Source organism: Camelus ferus, chromosome 7, assembly GCF_009834535.1.
Source record: "Camelus ferus isolate YT-003-E chromosome 7, BCGSAC_Cfer_1.0, whole genome shotgun sequence".
NCBI classification, from domain to species: domain Eukaryota; kingdom Metazoa; phylum Chordata; class Mammalia; order Artiodactyla; family Camelidae; genus Camelus; species Camelus ferus.
The window spans coordinates 78,376,221-78,399,113 of record NC_045702.1 but is presented as its reverse complement, the minus strand read 5'-3'; the positions used below and the strand labels follow the sequence as shown (position 1 = coordinate 78,399,113).

General features: G+C 40.9%; 1 protein-coding gene across 13 annotated transcripts in view; it reads left to right on the top strand.

Moving 5' to 3' along the window:
• Window positions 1–22,893, top strand: part of NRCAM (neuronal cell adhesion molecule) — a 268,306-nt gene that overhangs the window by 230,056 nt on the left and 15,357 nt on the right. For 7 of the 13 annotated variants that reach the window (XM_032484240.1, XM_032484237.1, XM_032484244.1 and 4 more), the window contains 7 exons: window positions 2,044–2,241; window positions 2,340–2,410; window positions 3,808–4,033; window positions 4,413–4,528; window positions 6,403–6,607; window positions 10,199–10,321; window positions 11,320–11,496. In XM_032484240.1, the coding sequence (XP_032340131.1) occupies window positions 2,044–2,241; window positions 2,340–2,410; window positions 3,808–4,033; window positions 4,413–4,528; window positions 6,403–6,607; window positions 10,199–10,321; window positions 11,320–11,496 (1,116 nt within the window). Of the gene's footprint in view, window positions 1–2,043; window positions 2,242–2,339; window positions 2,411–3,807; window positions 4,034–4,412; window positions 4,529–6,402; window positions 6,608–10,198; window positions 10,322–11,319; window positions 11,497–12,511; window positions 12,548–17,779; window positions 17,906–19,084; window positions 19,235–22,893 lie in introns of all 13 variants that reach the window. The other 6 variants (XM_032484235.1, XM_032484234.1, XM_032484233.1 and 3 more) reach the window with 2 other exon arrangements.

Here is a 22,893-nt window from a genome sequence, read left to right as displayed (position 1 = left end):
GGTTCTCAAACTGTGCATTGAAATACCCTGCGGAACCCCAGCAGACTCACGGGGTGCCCCAGGATATTTCCTAAATTTTCAATGTTTAAATTTTGGTTTTTCAAAAACACAGTGACATATGTCAGACACACCGTGAAATGCTAGCTTGAGGCAGTCCACAGATTCAGTATTCTATCGCTAACTCATATTGTGACCACATCACATCTCGGCAAAGCCTTTGCTGTGATAAAAAGTAAGGACTACGTGAAAGTCAGTGTGAAATGGGAAATGAAAAAGGTGGCGTCCAATCCGTTTTCAAGGCTGGAGAAGTTATGCAGTGCTTAGTAGATTTTAAGTTAAGACCTAGACTCTTATTCGATTGTATAGACCTAACAACTTAATACAGAGAAACGTTACATACTTCTTTGGACCTAAGGGAGCTATGAAAAAAAAAAACGACTGAAACACTCAGCACATCATGAACTGAGAAAGTCTGGGAACTTGTGAGTGAGGAGGTCACACAATAATTCACGCAAGAGATCTTGGTGGCCTAGAATAGGCTTGGAAGGATGGAGGAGCGGAGAACTGATAGGCTGAGATTTTGCACGTATTTTAGAGGTACAGCCAACAGGACTGTCGAGGGTACGAGAGAAGGGGGAGGGGCCGTGAAGGGCGGCAAGGTTTTGACCTGAGCTGTCACTGCCAGTCGGGGCGAAGATCGGGGTCAGTCTCGGACACGTGCAGTTGGAGGTGCTGTACTGGATAAGCATGTGAAGTCCTCGAGCAGGCAATGTGCTATCCAAGTCTGAAGTTCAGGGGAGAAAGAGGGGCTGCAGATGTAAGTATGAAAGTCATCACTGTGTGAGACTGGAGATCACCGGAAATTCATGTAGGTGGAAGGGAGAACTCTTAAGTACTGAGCTCCGGAGGACTGCAGCACATCTTTCTAGTTCATCTCCGTATCTGTAATTCATATCGCATAGTAGGCACTTAATGAGTCTCTAAATTCCCACTTTTTACAAGGATAAAACATGTACATACCCCCAAATTTTAATAGATACAAGAAGGTACGCACTGAAAAGTACGTCTTCCTCCCACTCCGGACTCTCAGTTCCTCTGGTGATATCAGTGTTAGTGTGTCTCCTCTGAGAGGTAATACATGGACATTCAAGCAACTACATACATGTGTGTGGCATAGTAAATCTTTTTATTTTTACATAACTGTCATGTCCAGCACACACTGTTCTCTACCTTCCTTGGTTTCACTTAACAATATATTTTAGAAATCATTCCTCAGTGCATGCGGAGCCGCCCCATTCAGTTTTTACAGCAGCAGAATATTCCATTGTGTGAATGCACCAGAATCAGTTTCATCGGCAGTCCCGTTGATGAACGGTTAGGCTGTTGGCAGTTAAGTTGTTTCAATTGCAAACAGTGCTGCAGTGAGGGTTCCTTTCCGTGTGGCTTTGAACATATGCGTGAGCACGCTTATTCCAAAATAAATAGCTGGAAGTACAATTTCTCAATCAAAGGGTATCTGAATTAAATGGTGTTAGATGTTCTGAAGTATCCTCTGTAGAAGATGTACCAATTTACGCTCCCCACAGTGTGAGAATGCTTGTTTCCCCGTGTCGTAGTCAACAAAGTGTGTTATACCTTTGATTGTGGCCAGCCTGTTGAGTGGGAAGTGGTATCTCCCTGTATTCAATTTAACTTCTCCTGTGAATGAAAAAAAATCGACCATCTTTTCGTATGCTTAAACTTTCCTAGGATTATGTTGATCACTTCTAAAGGGTTTTACAAAACTAAGCTCAGTGTGCTAGAGAAAGAATACCAAATATTACTGGATGTGCTTAAGTGTTGAGGACGATGAGAGAACTCTGAAATCAAAATATTCTAATGAATTTTTCTTGGAAGTGAAAACAGTTTGTGTTCAGCTGCTCTCGTTAGATTGTCCTGTTCGTTATTCTAGCAACCCAGCTGTTACCCTAGCAACCTGCGGTTGGGTGACCGAATTCACTGTCTTGGGTTTGTTGTGTGTGTGTGTGTGTGTGGTGTGGCCAGAATTCATCATTGAGTATGAAGATGCAATGCATGAGGCAGGGCTGTGGCACCACCAGACTGAGGTCCCCGGGACGCAGACCACAGCCCAGCTCAAGCTGTCGCCGTACGTGAACTACTCCTTCCGAGTGATGGCAGTCAACAACCTGGGAACCAGCCTGCCCAGCGAGTCATCTGAGCAGTATTTGACTAAGGCCGCAGGTAAAGCCAGACTTCTGAGATCTGAAATAAAATAGAAACGTTTGCCCCTGTTTGCAAAAGCACCGAAGCTTACAAGTATGTGGCTGCTTCACTTCTAGAACCAGATAAAAATCCCACGGCTGTGGAAGGGCTGGGATCCGAGCCCGATAATTTGGTGATTACGTGGAAGGTGAGCTCTGCTTGAAATCTCCAACTGTCCTTGGTGTATTTGAGAATGGAACAGAAAAGTTGTTTTTAAATAATACCTTATTAAAATCCCATTTCAGTACCCTGGAAATAATGCAGTATTGACTCATAGAGATCTTCCTCATTTTTATTACATCTGCTTAGTTGTTCATTTGTGTAAATTTAACATATTCTATTCAACCAATTTTTTTATAAATGAGAATTTTGTTTGTTTCAAATATTTTGCTATTAGAAATATTGCTGCAATAAATATCTGTGAATTTTAAAAATCCCATTTCACCCATTTTGGGGGAAAATATGTATTATATATCTTTATTAAACTGTCTCTTTAATAACAGTATTGTGTGGTTGTTAAAAACTTGATCCTTGGAACCCAAATGAATAGGTGTAAATCCTAGCTTTGTAAGTGTGTAAATCCCACACTTCCTAACCGTGTAACTTTAAGGCATTTCTTGAACATCTCCGTTATGTATTGTATCATGGGGATAATAATAGAACCAACCTTGTAATATCAAAGGAGTTAATGCATGTAAGGCACTTAAAATGGTACCTAACACATATATGTGTTCAATAAATGCTAGCTAGTATTATTGTTGTCATGGAGAATCATCCAGAAGACATGTACCAAGTTATTCCCAGTAGTTCAACTTCTCCTTTTTTCTTTGGCTTACCTGCATCTTCTGGTCTTGGGAAACTAATAGAGATTTACTTGTGTGATTTTGAAACTTATTTTAGATAGATCCACACACAGTTGGAGGCATACCTGTTTGTACATAGTTATACACATACATGCATGTAGAAACAGGATAGAATGACAAGCCGATCTCTTTTTTTGTATACTTTCAATAAAGAAAGAAATAACTCACAAGTTTGGGTCTCCAAGGAGAATAGACAGTGATGTACTGTCACACAAACGAGAATACCTCAAGGAAATGGTAGAACTGAAAAGTTCTGGGGGAAGGGTACAGCTCAGTGGTAGAGCACATGCTTAGCATGCATGAGGTCCTGGGTTCAATCCCCAGTACCTCCTCTAAAAATAAATAAATAAACCTGATTACCTCCCCTCGGCCAAAAGAAAAAAGAACTGAAAAGTTTTATGTCCCCCACCCTGGACTGTGGAGCCAGAGTTTGACAGACTTCTGTGGTATTTACTGCTTCAAGATAGAAATTCACAACCTTTCAAATGTGGGTCCCGAACAAGCTTTGAATCTCAACACAAGTGAAAGAAAGATAACAAGGTCCCTGGAGAAAATTGTTAATGGCTTGTATTTTAGTGTTTCACTTTCTTTAAGTCTGGGAATTGAATTTGCCCTTCCAGGAAAAGATTTTGCAGTCAATCTGTTTTAGAAGCTCTGATTATTTATTTGGCTTTTCTTGTAGCCTTTGAGTGGTTTCGAATCTAATGGGCCAGGCCTTCAGTACAAAGTAAGCTGGCGCCAGAAAGATGGCGACGATGAATGGACGTCTGTGGTTGTGGCCAATGTGTCCAAATACATCGTCTCGGGCACGCCGACCTTTGTTCCGTACCTGATCAAAGTTCAGGCCCTGAATGACGTGGGGTTTGCGCCAGAGCCAGCTGTAGCCACGGGGCATTCTGGAGAAGACCGTGAGTGTCTGATGCTGTTTCAAATGTACTTTTCCCCAGCAAAACAGACTCACCAAGGTGCACATCAAGGCCATTTCCAAAGGTGCTTAGATTGGGAGGGAGTGGGGGCGGCAATTATATTGTTTAGCATTTCTGCACTTCAACAGCCTGCTGTGTAGAAAATACATTCAGAACGTTCAAAGTTATTACTTTTTAAAAAGATGTGTTATTCTCACAAAGTCCAATGAACAAATATCAAAAAAAAATCTACTCTTCATTGCTGATAATACATAGACTAGGACTAGGGCATGCTTCAAGCCAAAGTTATTAGACAGAGCTATTTTTGCATGAAATTCAAAATGACATGATACTTCTATCCCTCTTTGGCATCCTTCCCTAGTCCCAATGGTGGCTCCCGGGAATGTGCGTGTAAGTGTGGTGAACAGTACCTTGGCCGAGGTGCACTGGGACCCAGTACCTCTGAAAAGTATCCGAGGACACCTGCAAGGCTATCGGGCAAGTGAAAGATTTTTTTTTTTTTTTTTTTGTCCTTTTCTTAGAAGCAGGCCATCAGCAAATGCCAGAAGCACTTTTCTTGGCCAGAAGAGGCCTTGAAAGTTTGTCTGGTGTGTTGTCTCAGGCAGGCCACCTCTGAAGAACCCCAGCTAGAGCTGAATCAAAATCTCCCTGCACACAAAGTGAGGGGAGATAACCTAACATTCCCCCAATGAAACAACACGTGCACAGAATGGGGAAAAGCAATGTTTAAAGCAATACTGACAGCATGTGTTGAACATAAGAAATTATCCTGGAAACAATACAGACTTTTTAAAATAATTGAGATTGCTCTTGAGATCACTTAGTCCCAACTGAGTTATTCTTACAAACATCAATTATCTTTGCTCTTGGGAAGCTCAGAAAGACTGATTCATATTTTTGATTAATAAGTGGTCAAAAAACTTTTACACCTACAAGGGAAGTCAGTTTTGACTTGTTAAACCCTGACCCCTAGGGGTCACTTTTGGCACTGCATCATGTTCAATTTTGGTGGTTTTTTTCCCCCAAGATTTGCCGGGTTCTGTGTATATATATGTTGATTTCTCTTGAAAGAGCCAGTAAACTCCTGAGAAGAATATAAGAGGACTTAATAAACAACAGTTCTGGATTTTATCCAAAGTTAATCAACACTTTGCTTATCTAGCTCTCTAAAATCTGTGTCTGCAATTTAATGTAAAAAATTAGTATTTTTAATTGAGAATTTGACTTAGTGAGAAAGCCCTACACTTGAGGTGGAGGGTCCTCTGTGCCTTTTGAGACCCCAGGGGCTCATCTGTACTGTGGGAATAGTACATAATACAATCTTTACTGTGGTTTTTTAGGATTAAACTAAATGATAACATTATACATGAAGTTGTATTAACTCTGGAAAAGTATGTAAGTATTGGGCAGCAATTTTTATTTTTAGAATATTTTATATGAGTAAAAGATACTTAAATCCTTCTGCATGGGTCTCATGCTGTTTCATTTATTTAGTTTCTTTTACTTATACTGCTCCAACAAAATAGTATTGTCCAGCCTCCTCATATATTCTTAATTTAGTGCCCCTCATTATCTGTGGGCTTCTGCTCTCTTGCCTCAGAATCAGTATCTCTCAGCTTTTCCACTAATCTAAAATAGTCTAAGTGATACTCCAGCCATATGAATATTAGTCAGAGAAAGCGAGAAAGCTAGAGGTTTTATGATATATTTTAAGCCTTTTTTTTTTTTTTTTTTTTTGGTCTGGTTAGTCAGTCTGCACTTAAATATCAACCGTTTTCCTTTTTCCCTTAAAATGTCGATGTCGGCAGTACGTTTAATTGAGAAATGTATGTTTTCATTGTGCTGTATTTTCCTTTTAATTTTTAAATGATTGTTTATGTTTTCAATTATTTTTAAATGTACAAAATAAACTTTCATTGCTGGTCTTGTAAGAGCTATACCGTTTTCCTAAATATGTACCTATAACTGCGGCAGTTCACCTGTCACAGAAATTTGAAATTCTGTTCGTTATTAAGCCCACCTCAAATTTAAAGGCTACCTTATTGTACATTTAAAGTGTATTACAACAGTGGGGTGGTTAATGAAACACTATATTTTTTCTTTGGAAAAAAAAAAGACAAGGGAATTTTCTGGGGGAAAAGACCCTATTTTTTAATTTAGAAAAAAAGGAATTTTCTAGCGGGGGAGAAACTATTCTTTTAAAACAAGGAATTTTCTGGAAAAAAATTGTTTTCCTTTGAGGGAAAAAAAGGGAATTTTCTGGGAAAAAAAAAAACAATTCCGTGGGCACGACGACTCTGCGGGCTCCCTCACGCACCTCTGACTGTCCTCTGACTGTCGTGCTGTTTCAGATCTACTACTGGAAGGCACAGGGCTCGTCTCAGAGAAACAGGCGCCATCTTGAGAAGAAGATCCTCACTTTCCAGGGCAGCAAGACCCACGGCATGCTGCCCGGGCTGGAGCCTTTCAGCCACTACACACTGAACGTCCGAGTGGTCAACGGGAAGGGGGAGGGCCCGGCCAGCGCCGACAGGGCCTTCAATACGCCGGAAGGAGGTACGGGCGGCCACGGCTGAGAGCGGGGGGGGGCCCTGAGGTGCACCCCGGGAGGCGCTGCAGGGCGGAGGGGCCCCCCGATGAGGTGCATTCTGGAAGCCGGACGTGATTTCCCGTAGATGAACAGAGCACACACCAAGCTGGCCGAGGGTCGGCCGCCGTGTGGCCGGAGGGCGCGTGGAAAGAGGCTTCAGAACAGAGGCTTCCCTGAAACCCCCTTTCAGAATCTCAACTTAAACATTTTCTCCAGACCCAGTCACGCTGTGAGAATCCTTGCTAATCTGATGTTGACTTGGATCGTTAACTTGCTGATCTGAAGCAAGTGATAGAACTTCCCTAAGCCTCAGTTGCCTCATCTGAAAAGGGTGAGAAGGAGACGTGCTCGCCTAAGGCAAAGACACGGGAAAGGAAGAGGGTTCGCTCAGGTGGAGTTCACGTCTCTCTCAGCGGCTGGCACGGTTCGCGCCGCAGACGAGAGCTGAGTTAGAGGGTTGAAGTCTTGGCCAAACGTGTCGGGCGGAGAAGGGAGGTGTCATGACAAGACGCGCCCCCGCGAGGGGAGGAGGAAGGGAGGGCCGCGTCCAGGCTGCTGTAGGAGGGGAGGGGAGGGCAGGAGCCGGGGCGCGGCCGCGTGGGAGCCAGTGCGCGAGGAGAGGGGGCGGAGTAAGAAAGACGCCGGAGTGGGCTGTACCTGTCTTGAGTTTTGCCTCAAGCCGGTACTGAAAATGATTCCCATCACTTCCGGGGGTTCCTTAGGTCCTTTAGATACAAGCTGTTCACGGACAAACGCTCTCCTGGCTCCTGGTTGAAGGGCTCATGATGTTGGCAGCTGCCCAGCAGGCTCTGAGAGTCATCTGTCTCACCTCCCATCTCATTTCCATCGCTGGTCCTCAGCCTCCTTGCTCCTTGGAGGTTTCGAGCTCCTTCCACTGGAGGCTTTTGCTGGTGGGACCCTAAACGGGTCTTTTAGATGGCTCAGAGGGTGGTGTCGTAGCAGAGAGGACCAGGGGATTGAAGAAGAGAGGAAATAGGGTGTCTGAAGACACAACGGTAGGAAACAGCACGGCTCTGTCAGGTAGCAGAGAAAGGTGAGAAAAGAGAGGAAGGACCACTGGGAGGGACCCATATCATGGATGGTCTTTTTTTTTTTTTAACTTAAGTGTAGTCAGTTACAATGTGCCAGTTTCTGGTGTCCAGCATAATGTTTCATACATATACTCGTTTTTATATTCTTTTTCATTATAGGTTATTACAAGGTATTGAATATAGTTCCCTGTGCTATATAGAAGAAACTTGTTTATCTATTTTATATATAGTAGTATCTGCAAATCTCCAACTCCCAATTTATCCCCTCCCACTCCCTTCCCCTCTGGTAACCATAAGTTTGTTTTTTGTGTCTGAGAGTCTATTTCTGTTCTGTAGATGAGTTCATTAGTGTCTTTTTTTTTTCTTTTTAGATTCCACATATGAGTGATATCATATGGTTATTTTTCTTTCTTTCTGGCTTACTTCATTTAGAATGACGATCATGGATGGTCTTAAATACTAACCCTCAAGCCAGAGGCTCTTAACCTGGGGACTGAAGTCCCTTAAAAGGGTCGATGAAGGGGTTTAAAGAGCTCTAGGACCCCCCCTGATGTTATACACAGGGAGAGTTTATGGCTGTCATCAGTTTCTCAAAGGGATGATTGGGGAAGCTTGGAATTACGGGTCAAGACTGCTGTAGGCTCAGGGAAAGGCCATTGAGGGCCTGTAGGGGGCCCGGGGCAGAGAGGCAAGGAGGAAATGGATACGGTTGAGGTTAGCAAGGTGCAATTGCCAGAATTTAGTAGCCCAGGAGATGTGGAAATGAGGCAGAGGGAGAAATTCAGGTCAGCTTCCTGGTTTCTGGCTAGAGGGACAGGAGGGTCTCAAGAACCTAGTAGGTTGGGTAGAGGAGGTTACAGTCACAAAGGAGGGCTGCCACCATCCTTCATCCTGGTGTGGAAGTGAATAAAAGAAGACCAGCTGCTCAGCCATCAAAAAGAATGAAATCCTGCCACCTGCAGCAACATGAATGGACCTACAGATTGTCATACAAACTGAAGTCAGTCAGACAGAGAAAGACGAATATTATATGATACCACTTACATGTGGAATCTAAAACAGTGATACAAATGAACTTATTTAAAGAACAGAAAGAGACTCAGACATAGAAAACAAACTTACCGGGGAAGGATATAGCTCAGTGGTAGAGCATATGCTTAGCATGCACGGGGTCCTGGGTTCAATTCCTGGTACCTCCACCAAAAAAAAGAATAATAATTACCTACCCCACACACACACACACACAAAAACTTATAGTTACCAAAGTGGGAAGTCGGGGATAAGGATAAATTAGGAGTTTGGGATTAGCAAATACAAACAACTGTATATAAAATAGATGAACAACAAGGTCCTACTGTATAGCACAGGGAACTACATTTAATATCTTGTAATAACCTATAATGAAAAAGTATATATATGTATAACTGAATCACTATGTTATATACCAGAAACTAACATGACATTGTAAGTCATCTATACTTCAATTTTTAAAAATTCAAAAATAAAAAGAGTCATTATAAGGGTGGCTATGAAGACAGTACAGCAAATATTAATAATAGACCGCTGAGCTCTCACTGTATGCTAGACATTATACTAAGAGCTACACATGAATTACTTGGTTTAATCCTAAGAACATCCCCAGGAAGGAGGTATTATTATTAATGCTATTTTACAGATAAGGAAACTCAGCCACAGGGAGGTTAAGCCGCTTGCCCAAGGTCACTTAGTAAGTGAGAGAACCAGAAATCAGACTGAGGCTGGCTGGTTCTAACTGGTACCCTTAACAACTCTGCCATAAAGGGAAAATGAATATAAACTAATGTGAAAAAAAGAGAAAATAAAAATTACAGCTGTGGGGAAAAAGAACACTGGGCATGTTTCCTCTGGTGATTTTCCAGCCTCTGCCGCAGAGAATCTGACACCCTGCAAGCCTTCACCAGAGCCAAGGGTTTGCCAGCCCTAGAGCTGTTGTCCATCACCCGAGATTCTGGGAGGCTGTCTGTCAGCTCTCCAGAGAAGTCCTCTGCACCTGGGCAGGTTGGCGCATGCCCAGAGCCGAGTAAGCTGGGTGTTCTGTTTGGAGACACCTGGTTTGTTGGGAAAAACAGTCCCCAGAGCCCAGAACACAAGTACTTCTACTCCAAGGTCTGGTTAAAATAGTTTCACTCAGCCACTCGTTTGCTTTTATTAAGACACCATTTATGAAACAAGTACCATCTCTTCGAAAAATATTGGTTTGGGTCTCTGTACAGGCCAGGTCATTATGTTTGAGAGGATGGTTTTAATGAATCTGAATGGCAATGGTGAGGAAAAAAGAGGAAGAGGAAAGTTAAACAGGTACCCGTTACAGGTTTATGTTAAGGTATTTTGAGCTGAATCAGGAACAGGGATGAGTTACAGAAAACCAACACCTTGATGAGTTGGGTAGACCTGGTGAAAGACATCATTTTAATACATTTTGAAACCTTCAAAAACTGTTGCACTGACTGTATTTCTCATCCTAAGTCCCCAGCGCTCCATCCTCTTTGAAGATTGTGAATCCAACACTAGACTCTCTCACTTTGGAGTGGGATCCACCAAGCCACCCGAATGGCATTTTGACTGAATACACCCTAAAATATCAACCAAGTAAGTTATGGGGAGAAGGAAACCAGGATATATGGTTTTTGAGAAGGAAAAAAAAACTTATCTTAAAATACAAACTGTTTATGTCTTTGTAGCTGTAGAATATATGCATGTACCTTCAAGTGTTATTGCAGAAGGAACTTCAAAGCATACTTTTTAAAGGCAAATGACATATATGCCATTGAAACTAAAGTAACCTGTACAATAATACAGACTTGAATGTGGGGTTTAGGTTGGTGCTGTTGTTAGATCAGATTAGGTAGGTGCTGTGTATAACCAGAAAATTGTAAGAAGAAGAGATCCTTTGGCACAAGGCTTCTGAAGATGAGATCTGGGATGGTTTGTCAACATGCAAGTCTACCTGCAATAACAAAGAGATAAGAAATGCTAAGGGGGCGGGGTGAGTATAGCTCAGTGGTAGAGCACATGCTTAGCATGCATGAGGTCCTGGGTTCAATCCTCAGTACCTCTATCAAAAGAAATAAATAAATTTTAAAAAAAGAAATGCTATAGCAATTCAACTATAAAATTCTCCCAGCTTAGAAGCCAGTGGAGAATGTATTTTCCTTGTTATGTTATATTATAGGACTATATAAGGTTATCAGTTATGTCAGACAAAGAGTGAGTAGGATTACAAAAGTCAGTGTCACCCAGATTAACATTTTTGGTCGACACATTTATTTATGATAGTCTTCATACAGCAATTAATGGGGAATGCACTTTGTTCTTTTTTTTTTATGGAAGGAACGTAGTTTTATAACATTCTGTAAGTTTCATGTGTACAGCACTTTATTTCAACTTCTGTGTGCACTGTCGTGTGCTCACCAGCAAAAGTTTAATTTCCATCCATCCCCATACCGTGGACCTCTTTACCCTATTTCACCCTCCCCACTCCATGCCCCTTCCCTTCTGACGACCATTGCTCTGTTCTCTGTGTCAGTGTGTTTGGTTTGGTTTGGTTTGTTCATTTGTTTTATTTTATCTTACATTCTTTTTGACAGTTAACAGCACACATGAACTAGGCCCTCTGGTAGACTTGAAAATTCCTGCCAACAAGACCCGCTGGACTTTAAAAAATTTAAATTTCAGCACTCGGTACAAGTTTTATTTCTATGCACAAACTGCAGCAGGGTCAGGAAGTCAAATCACAGAGGAAGCAGTGACCACCGTGGATGAAGGTAAGATGGGTGTGTGTGAAATCCATGTAGCTCTAAGTCTCGTGAGACAAAAATCGTCAAGTTTATCCTTTTTCTTCCCTAAGTATCCATCTTACCCAGTGAGTACAAACACTTATTCTCATCCTGTTTTATATAAAATCAATTATTTAATTCATACTAGACTATGATTCGATGTTTGGTTTTCAAGTCCATAGGAAATTTTTAAACTTATATTAACATATTGCGGTGAGAGGTGGAAATTACAATCTTTTGCCGCACTTAAATCCAAACTTCAAGACAATGTTTTTTCCTATCTACAACTTTATATGTATACATACACACATCTAAATACCCATACACGTAATGCATCTCTGTACACACACACAGGCGTACATGCCTATACACAAAATAAATATTTGTAATTCTAGTTCTGATCTTGATTCACCAGAAAATAATTTGCCATCTACATACTGATTTAGGTTTTCCAGCAAGGAACTCCAAACAGTTATTAAGTAGTGCATTTATTTTGTGTTTGCGCATGGGACTTTGTATTTTGATATGCCATCTGGTAGAGGGAAAGCAAAATAGCCCCATTCAAGTATTTACAAAAGGAATGAACGCTTCCTTTCACGCTTTTCCAAATTATCTTGAAAAACTTCAGTTTCAGTGAAAATGATCAAAAACATTGGAAAAGATTTTCTGTTTTTGCATGGCTCTAAATTGTAGAATTGCTTAAGGATTATTTATTTGATTGTCTAGCATAAGAAATTGACATTTCTACCCCAAAATTGGTTCAAATATCCTAAGCCTTCTTACATAACAGGCAAGTATGAATAGTGTACTTTAAGTATGGGTGGCTTTGATTACTGGTAAGTTTGGGGACACCAACATACCTTTGTCCCCTGTACCGGATGTGGTACACTTCATTCTTCTTGCATGCTTTAGGATTTTAATGTGTTTTTATATAGCTTTACATGCTCATGGGTGTGTGACATCTAACGACATAGTGTCCTGTTTCTGTTTCCCTTCATTAAAGCTGGTATTCTTCCACCTGATGTAGGTGCAGGCAAAGGTAAAATAATTCATCTGCATGACTTTATCCATGTGTGCAATTTGCAATGTTAAACATGGGGAAGTGCAGCATGAGTTAAAAGAGAAAATAAAATAAGTTCTGAAACACCAAAAGAAAGATAAGATCTTGGAAGATCTTGGCTTTAAAGTTCATGTCTAGTGTTTTGTTGTTTTTTTTTTTTTACAAGGAGAAAGGCACACATTGAGTTCTTCTAAAACCTCTCCTCAAGTCTTATCCCTGGTGCAAATCCTGATCTCAGCTTTTAATGATATGATCATGGCTAGATCAGACAGGACCAAAACTGGGGATTTGTCCCAGATCCTCTACATGGCTGTGACATACATGAAGGGTGCAGAAATGCTAGTCCTATGATGAGATCGGATCAGCTGAGTGTCCTGTTCTCATCATTTAGCTGTACTCCTCGTAGACAGAGTGTACACTTTGCTGGCATCACACGACACTGGCCATTTGGAATTTCGGCTTAACGGTACCCTCCAGCTGGCCTGGGACTGAAGGTCTTCCCAAGAGGAACCCCTCTGAGGCAGTCTTCAACCAGCCTGCATGCTCCCCTGGTTGTGAGTCCATCCTGTCTTCACCAAACTGCTCAAGTCTCCTCTTCCTGGGTGGTAACCGCAATCACAATGAGTCACTTGTGTTCCCCTTGGTTCCTCCAGCTCTCTGGGGGAGGAAGGTGTGCTGGGAGAGTGGTGCTTGAATGAGTCGTAGTATGCCTTTCACTTGAGGCCGTTCCAAAGATTCCCCCACTCTTTGACTCTTGGCTTTTGGTCGATCTGTCAGCTTTTTAAAGAGCCTTGTTCTCATGGGGGGGCACCTCTGGCAGGGATTTTCTTGGGCTTTGACCAACTAAAGAAGTACAAATAGGAATGAAGAAAAAGTCAGCCAAAAGAAATAAGTGCTTTGCTCTAAATGGTGTGAGTTTTTGAGCTTAAACCTGATACATGTCTTCTATTCTTATCTTACGTAGAGAGTCTTGGTAAATTATCAAATGTCAATCAGGTAGATTTTGGAATGATCGAAGAAGAACTGTAACCATGTTCAATACTCTTAATCATGTTCATAGTTAAGTGTTTTCAGACTTGAAAGCACAAAGTGGGTAAAAATTCAAAAATTTCACAAGATTGTGGAAACGATGGAAACCTCTCTTCCGGATGTGTACTTCTTTCCAGGGATGGTTAGATATCAGTTAACATCCTTGGTGGTTTTACAGTAATTGGCTGCTGTGTTCCTGGTATAACGTTTCGTGGCAGCATTCCAGAGAAAGCCTGGCCTCTTTCCTCGTGCAGCCGACGCGTCCCTGCGGCTCTGCTTGGAGGCAGCAGCGGGGTGGTGCGCTGCAGGAGCAGGGTGGTGAGCTGCAGCAGGGCTGTCTGCCTTTCCCATTGACTTGTCATGTTGGAATCACCCGCTGATTCTGATGAACTCAGAATTAACTAAAGGAAATCTTAATTAGAATAGTTGAGGTTTTACCATTTGATGTCACTAAATTGAGTTGTGAATTACTTAGGATTGTAGAGACAAGCCAAAAAAGGGTCCCAGCACGTTCATGGAACCCCTGTTGCTGAAATCTGGTGAAACTCAGATAAAAAGAGAAATGGTGTTTTAAGTTTTTAAAAACCCTGAATCTAACCTGATTTTCGATATTGTTTCTTTTAATAGTGCACCAGTTATTAGGCATGGCTTGCATAAAATGATATCTTCCCATGATGAGACTTTAAACCACTCAAGAATAATTTGTTTCCCTGGGTTTTCCTTCCTTAAAAATATTTATTTTTTTCAATCTAGGAATGATTTCTACCCTCTTCTCTGTTTTCCTTCTCCATGCGGGGTTTAGCAACTCTCTGAAAGATGAGGAAAAGTTCTCCACGAGCCTTCCAACTGTTAGTCGTTTTAATGTATCTTTTATATTTTAATTTAAAGCAGCATGAAAGGGAAATAATGAGAGATGAACCACGGAGAGAAAACACGTGTGATTCCCTTGCTCTAGACGCCTCAGCTCTAGAGATTTTCATTCACTTCTCATCAAAGAGGGGACAAGAGGCGGAGCTGAGCTTACATTTTTAAATGTTCTTGCAGATTTGAAGAGATGGTAACGAAACCCATGCTTTCAAATACACCACTACAAAATGATTGTCTAAAGCACGAAGTAGAAGCTGGGGTGGATTGATTAGCTGTGCTGTGCCATCCTTTTCCTTACCCCTCTCCTCAGTTCGAGCGTGGAAATAGGTACCCTTGAGATCTTCAGGAGTTACTTATTTGGATCTGTGTCTTTGGTGAAAACCCTCAATATCTGTGTAAGAATTGTAGTTGTTTGGCTGCATCTGTTCAATTTCCTTGTCCCTTTAAATAGCTTCAGGGTCTGGAGTGCTAGGAGATAGAGCTGTGAAGGCATCTATAGAAGTGAAGTGAGGAGGGAGGGTATAGCTCAAGTGGTAGAGCACATACTCAGCATGCACGAGGTCCTGGGTTCAATCCCTGGTACCTCCATTTAAAAAAAAAAAAAGACTAATAATAAATAAATAGACCTAATGCCCCCCCCAATAAAAATTTAAATAATTTTTTTAAAAAAAAGTGAATTGAAAACACAAATAATGGATTTGAGTTATGGTCCCAGGATTGCTGAGGGATGGACAGTGCTTTATCTATAGATAATTAACTACTTCCCCAGCTTGGGACCCATCATCAGGACACTTTTGTGAGGTGGCTAGTTGGGGTGTAGGAATAGGAAGAAACTAACTGGCAAGTCAGGAGCTGAACCTGGTTCTTGACCTGATTAGCTGCTGACTGTGGTCGACAAGTAGGACAGAGCAGAGCAGGGTACTGAGGGGCTGGTGACGAATCCTCTTTGTGGTCAGATTCTCACTGTATAATTATATCAGAGTCAGTCCCACAGCTACCAGTTAGGTACCAGTAAGTAAAAATCAAGTTGAAAGTGCACAACTTTTATTTGGCCTGAGCCAAAAACAAAACAAGCAGAAAAAAAAAAACAACCCACAACTCTATAGAAGGTTTAATCATTTCAATAGCTAATGTCTCTCTGGCACATGAAAAGCACCAGCCTTTTTTAAGGCACTGTCTGTTACGACAATAAGGCAGTCTCTGCCTTTGGTATGCTTACCATCTGGCAGGTAAGAGAACACGTTAAAAAGAGTAAAAATAGATGCTAAATTAGCAATTTGAACAAAATGTTTTCTGAGTGGCTTAGAGGATTGAACCATTTATTTTGCCTAACAGGATCAGAAGAAGCTTCTTGAGGAAAGTGATATTGAACTGGGCCTTGAAGGACAAACAGAATTTGGGCCGATGAGTCAGGGCGTTGGGTGTATAAAATATTGGCCGGGGGCGTACGCAAAGGCATGGGATTTGAAAACCCACAGAATGTTTGAGTTACACCCAGCAGTCCACCTGCGGGCAAAGGTAAACCATCCACCTGCCAAGTGAAGTGGCAGGATCAGCTTAGGAAGCCAAAACGTAGGTAACTGCTGGTGGGGTCTGCAAAGAAGGACTTAAAATAGGGAGAGAGATCAGGGAAAGTCTGTTAAGATAGCCCAGGTGAGAAATGACACTGGCACATCGCAGGGGACATTGCCTGGCACGTCGCAGGTGCTCCGTGAGCATTTGTCAGTAAAGAGATGTATGAGCAGGAAGCAAAAGCAAGGAGAGTTAGAATTCTCTGTGATGAAGGGGGCCAAACAACACACATAACCTTAGGAAATTGTGCTGTCTTCTCTGGGTGTCTATATGACTAAGCTAAACGTGCTTCCATTGGAAGTTATGATTCTGCCTTGAACACCATCCATAATTACACCACAACTAAATTCCTCAGTTCCACGATTCCGAAATTCTTTAAAGAAAATTACTGTTTTGCCTGGGTTCTTTGCCACCGATGTTTGGCACATGCTTATATTCACTGTTGTAAATATGTCTCTGTTGGTTGGTCATAATTATGTCATTATCTGTTTTTTAAGAGGAAAACCTCAGACAACTGAGATCAGTTAGGTGCATGGAAGGACTCTGTCTAATTCAATAATCAGGTTTTCTTCCTGCTGTCTCCCCCCCTTAGCACAGAGGGGCAGACAGTGAACGTGGGGCCGGGAATTATATCTCTGAGGGCAAGTGCATTATTTAATTTCTTTAATATACTTCTGATCCTTAACATAGCTTTTGATCCTGAGAAATGCTGTTGCACTGAATTTGTTTCAGTGGAGACCCTTGGCTTCTAAATTGTATGACACAATTTGGAATTTAATTTTGGAGTCTGAGCAAGCCCGTTCATGCTTTCTGGTGTGCTCTCCTAGGATGTTGTCCCTGAGATGATAAATTAATCTTATTACTGTTTAACTACCCAATGAATATCTCTGTAAATATGTCATTTTTAGTTTAGGGTATTGAGGTAAGGCTGATAGAATTATCGGGCTCTGATGGCCAACAACATCTTTTTTAAAATTTTTTGAACACAAATGTTACTATGTTTATAATGCAGATTGTTTCTTTAAAAGACCTAAGAAGTATGTATTTTAGGGTTAAAAGATCTTTCTGAGTTTTGTGTTCAAGGATGTTGTAAAGTTAAATTTTAGTAACATTCAGACAGTGGTAAGACTAATGAAAAGTACCTCATTTACACATTTCAGGCTGAAAAAAAGGTTATTTTCCCCATTGTCTGTTTTCAGATTGCTTTTTAAATGTTACTGTTGAAATCTGATTTCAGTCCCCTTTCCATTCAAAGAAGAATCTCACGATCTTAATGTCAGGCGAATTCCCAGTAACATCTCTTGATGACCGTGGATGTCATCTTTACTCGGTAACAAGCGTATAGCATCCTGTAGTCTCCCTAACTGGGTGTTTTAGGAAGCTGTTTAGATTGCGCTGTGATTTTTCAGAACATGGTGTGTATGTAACGAACACTCAGCAGGTAAGATTGTCTTGCTCTCTGGGGTATGTCAAGTGAAATATTTCTTATTCCTTTGATTTCTTGGTCCTTAACCTCTGACAAAGGGGACTGGGCATCTGGGGGCAGCTTCTCTTCCAGCGTACCCTAACCATGCAAACCTTCTCCAAACGCGTGAACCTTAAATTTCAGCAGTAAATTCTAATTGAATTTTATTTGAACAATTGCAGAGTACTTAAACTTACTTTATATCTTGTGTGTCTGGTGCTGCAATTTGATTGTCTGTTTTTTTGTTTGTTTGTTTTATTTTTCTATTATATATTCACTTCAAGCAGTAAATCCCAGGATCAGCAAACTTACTACTGCCGCCGCTGAGACCTCTGCCAGTGTCAGTTGGAAATATGAGGGACCAGAGCATGTGAACTTTTATGTTGAATATGGTGTAGCCGGCAGTAAGAAACAATTTCATTACCCAGTTTTTAATTTGGGGGCTACATTTTAAGAGATTGAGAACACTTTAAGGATTTACTGTGGATCATCTTGAAAAATAACTTGATCCAAATACATGAATCAGATTTATCTGAAAAAAGTGTGATGAACTGTCAACCTATATATTTCATACATAGCTAGGAATCCCTTTGGTTCCTGTTGTTAAATACAAGGGACATGGCAGTAAGTTCCATTGTTGATGTTATTTTCATATTGTGGTACTTAAAAGTTGTCCTTAATGCACAACATGTAAACAAGAGTCATAATGAATAATTGTATTTGTTAGTACAAGTAGGAAAGAAGAAAAGTTTGTTCAAATCGGACCTTGAAGTGTCAGAAATCAGAGTGACTTAAAAGCAGTCATTTTGCCCAACAGAATTTTATCAGAAGTTGCAGAAAATTAACACTTGAGGGGAACCACCATTATGTTTCAATGTTTAATGTATTCCCAAGTCAGGGACTCGACTTCCATCCTGGCCACATCTTGCAGGAGATGGGGTGGCTTTAATTTTCTGTGGTTTATGAGAACCCAGTGCTCCCTCCTTAGATGCAGTGCTCTCTGGACGTAATAAGCTGGGTGGTCAGTTTGTGACAAAATGTTGACTATAGTCCAGCTTTCTGGTTAGGCCTTTCTCATGCAATAAATATTTTTGAAAAACACTATTGCTTTAGAAAAACCAATACTTAGGAAAGATTAAATCTATAACTTGGATACATCTGAAGGCATTTAAGTTTACCAAAAGATTCATCTTGTGTATCTTAAAAAAAACAATCCTTTCCATAGTGCAATTAAGCTATTTAATGTATAGCATCATTAGAGAAACTCAGTAGTTCCCTAAGGCAAGGCGCAGATCAAGGAGCTTCCTTTGTATTAAAAAGAAGATTTAATACAGTGAGAATATGTGCAATTAATATGCAATCTGATAACCCAGTTGATTTTTCTTTGAGGACATTTTCATGTGGTTCTTTATTTTAATTGATTCATTTGGCATGACTAAATTTAGAAAAACCTAAAGTGATAAACCTCAGCCTCCTAGAGGCTTTTTGTTTTTCGCTTGTAAAAGTATTTTCCTTTCTTGAAGCTAAGGGACTTCCATTCCCTTAAAATATTCAAATGTGTTGTTTTTGCAACATTTCCATAGGCAAAGAAGAATGGAGGAAAGAAATTATAAATGGTTCTTGGAGCTTCTTTGGGTTAAAGGGTCTAATGCCAGGAACAGCATACAAAGTTCAAGTTGGTGCTGAGGGGGGGGCCTTTGTGAGTTCAGAGGATGTGTCTGAGACAGGCCCAGGTGAGGTGCCCACCATGTCAGTTCTTGCTCCCAGAGGGAAGCCGCTGGTGCTCCAGTGGGAGTCGGGGGCCTGTGGGGCTGTGTGGTGTGTAGGGCTGTGAGTGTCTTTCCACGGGGCCCAGTTGGGTTGGGAGCTGGGGTTTAACTGTCTTTGGCTCTTTAGAGCAAATGAATTACAGAATTGAACAAATCATCTTCTAATCACATTATTGCCAAAACCATTACAAAAACAGGTAAATATGATTCTTGATCTACATGATTTATGTATCTCAATTTTTCACATCATTCATGTGTATACTTTCCCTTGGAATTAGAATGGAATTTTTAAAAAAATTTTCAGGGGGCAGATAATTAGGTTTTTATTTTACTGTTTATTTTTTTTAACGGAGGTACTGGGGATTGAACCCAGGACCTTGTGCATGCTAGGCACGCACTCTACCACTGAGCTATACCCTCCCCTCTTGAATGGAATTTTTGAAAAGATTTTTGAAGCTGAAATAACTCTTTGATTGAGTCGCAATGTTTTATGTCAAAATGGTCTGTAACCCAGCAGAACTGCTGCAGCTGGGTTAGACAACTGATGTCCATCATAGTAATTTTGTACAGAACAAGAAATTGTTCATGTATTTCATTGTTATCACACCATGTTTGACTGCTTGTATCTATTTTAGTTATTTGAACATTGTCAAAATATACAAGTACAGTAAAGTTTCTAAAATAAAGAAAAATGGTCTTGTAAGATGCAGGAATATTCATATTTACTCACAGGATGGAAAACCATCCCCGCTTACTTAAATTTAAAGGAGGGTTGTGTGGTATGTGTTCATTTTGTGATTCCTACAACCGTATTATGTTCAGTCACTTCATGCATTCTTGAGGAAATGTTACATTTCCTGTAGAACCCACAGGCAAAAATATATTTTTTTTGCCTTTCATGAACCAAGCATGATCACTTTTAAAGTCATTTCTTCTGATTTAGAAAATATACAATCATGAGTGTTTTTTAAAACAAGAAGGAAACCAAAGATAATATTCAATAACTTATTAAATAAAGATGGTATTCAAATAACTTACTAAAATATTCATGTGCCACAATAATAATGTTTAAAGAAAAAAATGTTTTTCTGTCATCCAGTTCCTTGTATTTTCATATCCACTTGTGTACAGAGTGCTAGGAAAATCTTGTATTAAACTTAAAAACAGGAATATCAAATCACAGCTAGTATTACAAGTATGAATTGTTATTACTGATAGTATTTAATTTCAAAAAACTAAAAGCCCAAGTCGGTGTTCTGCCCATAGACAGCTAGAATGCTAATGATGGTAGCAGCACTAACATTTATTCAGCTCTGGTCTCTGCTAGGTGAGCGGTTTCCATGGCTTCTCTCATCCAGCCCTTACAACAGTCCTGTGAAGTAGGCAGTTTATTACCCACTTACACCGCACGTCAGTGCTGAGTCATCATAGTGTCACCCGCTAGAAGGCAGGAGAGCTCAGCCCTCCAACCCTGGAGGAGAAGCCCTCTACACCCACCGCTCTGGGGCACGGAGGCCCACACCCCGAGGGGAACAGGTTGTCTCAAAAAGGAGCACTCCATTCAGCACTTGGTATGTCTCTCCAGCTCCCCTGGACCCCCGGTGGCCCCAAGGTGCCCACCTTGCAGATCTAGCTAGAATGAGGCTCCACCCATAAAGTCAAGTTGTGGCATAATTTTTGTCCTCTTAGAGGACGGAAGAAAAACTCTTTAGAAAAAAAAATGTCTTCTTCAGTGTTGCTGTACCTACAGTTCCAGCTGCAGCTGGCCAGGAAGTTTAAGGTGAGCAGCTGTCACAGGCCAGTCATTCTTGTGTGCCAGTGGTGGAGAAATAGGACAAGGCCAAAACCAGTAATTGTCACCTTTTACTGTAAATGCCACCGTTAAAAGGGATAAAGATTGATTAAACCGTAGTGACCTTAGTGAACATATTACCTCCAGGAGCAAATACAGTTAACCCAGCCTCCTTGTTCCTCCCAGTTTCCAGGCCCTGTCCTGGACCACGTGACCTCTAGGGTGACAGCAGTGTCGCATCTTGCTCGTTCAGCCAGGTGTTGAGGTGTGAATGCCGGTCCTGGGCATGGACGCCCAGCCTCCTGGCTGATTTTTTAATTCTCCGCATTAATGAGCTGCTTCTCTTCTCTGCGTTCTGCTGATTTCGGGAACCTAGACTCACCTTTCACCTGTGCTTGTTTCATGAATCTTCTTAACATGACACCGTCTCTGCCTTTGATAGTCTGGGTTTTGAAGGTTGATTTCTTCATTTTTTTCCCCTCCGGCACAAACTGAAAAACCGATCAGACAAGGTGGTGTCCTGTTTCTGTGCCTCTCACCCACGCTCCTGGGAGGACCCCTCCTCCTCTTTTTTTAATTGATTTTTTTTTTAAATTGAAGTATAGTCAGTTTACAATGCTGTGTTAGTTTCTGGTGTACAGCATAGTGATTCATATTCTTTTTCATTATCAGTTATTACAAGGTATTGAATATAGTTCCCTGTGCTCTACAGTAGGATCTTGTTGTTTATTTTATATGTAGTAATTAATATCTACAAATCCCGAACTCCAATTTATCCCTTCCCACCCCAACTTTCCCCCCTGGTAAGCATAAGTTTGTTTTCTGTGTCTGTGAGTACTGTTTCTGGTTTGTAAATAAGTTCGTGTCATTTTTTTTTAGGTTCCACATATAAGTGATATCGTATGGTATTTTTCTTTCTATTTCTGGTTTACTTCACTTGGTATGACAGTCTCCAGCTTCATCCATGTTGCTGCACATGAAATTATTTTATTCTTTTTTATGGCTGAGTAGTATTCCATTGTATAAAGGTACCACAACTTGTTTTTCCAGTCATCTGTCGATGGACATTTAGGTTGCTTCCATGTCTTGACTATTGTTAATATCACTGCTATGAACATTGAGGTGCATACATCTTTTTGAGTTAAGAGTTCCCTCCAGATATATGCCCAGGAGTGGGATTGCTGGATCATAGGCTAAGTCTGTTTTTAGTTTTTTAAGGAACCTCCAAACCCACCCACTGAAACTCAGATTCAAGAAGGAAAAAACCCTACAAGCTTCATTGTGTGTATGTGTGTGTGTGTGTGTGTGTGTGATGCACAGTGGTGATCATGATTTGGGTTTGTATGTGCATCTATAGTTAAGATGATTTTGAAGTGTCCTGGGAAGACTTGAACCCTCATATTTATTCTTGGGCTTTAGGTCCCTTTTACGGATGAGAAGTCAATAGAAGCTATTTTCACTTACATAATTTCTGTTTTATATCTACTTCTGGTGCATGTGTGTGTCTGTGTGTGTGAGCATGTGAGCATGTGTACACATGTACCTGTTACCATACTGTGTCTGCCCAATCTTAAATGAACGAGGTAGTCAAATATTTTACCTTTTTTCTTTAGACATAAGGGACAAAAATTCAAAGTCAATTTGGATGGTCCTTTATCAACTGTCAAAGAAACATTTCTACTTTTGCTATAGTTTCATTGCAGCAGACTGCCAGTGGGCAGTTCATTTTTGACAGTCACCAACTTTGCAAAACAGTGTCTGTGCCAAGACTGGGTATCTTATTGCATTTTGCCCTTATAAGTAGCATTTAATTAGATGAAAGATATACATA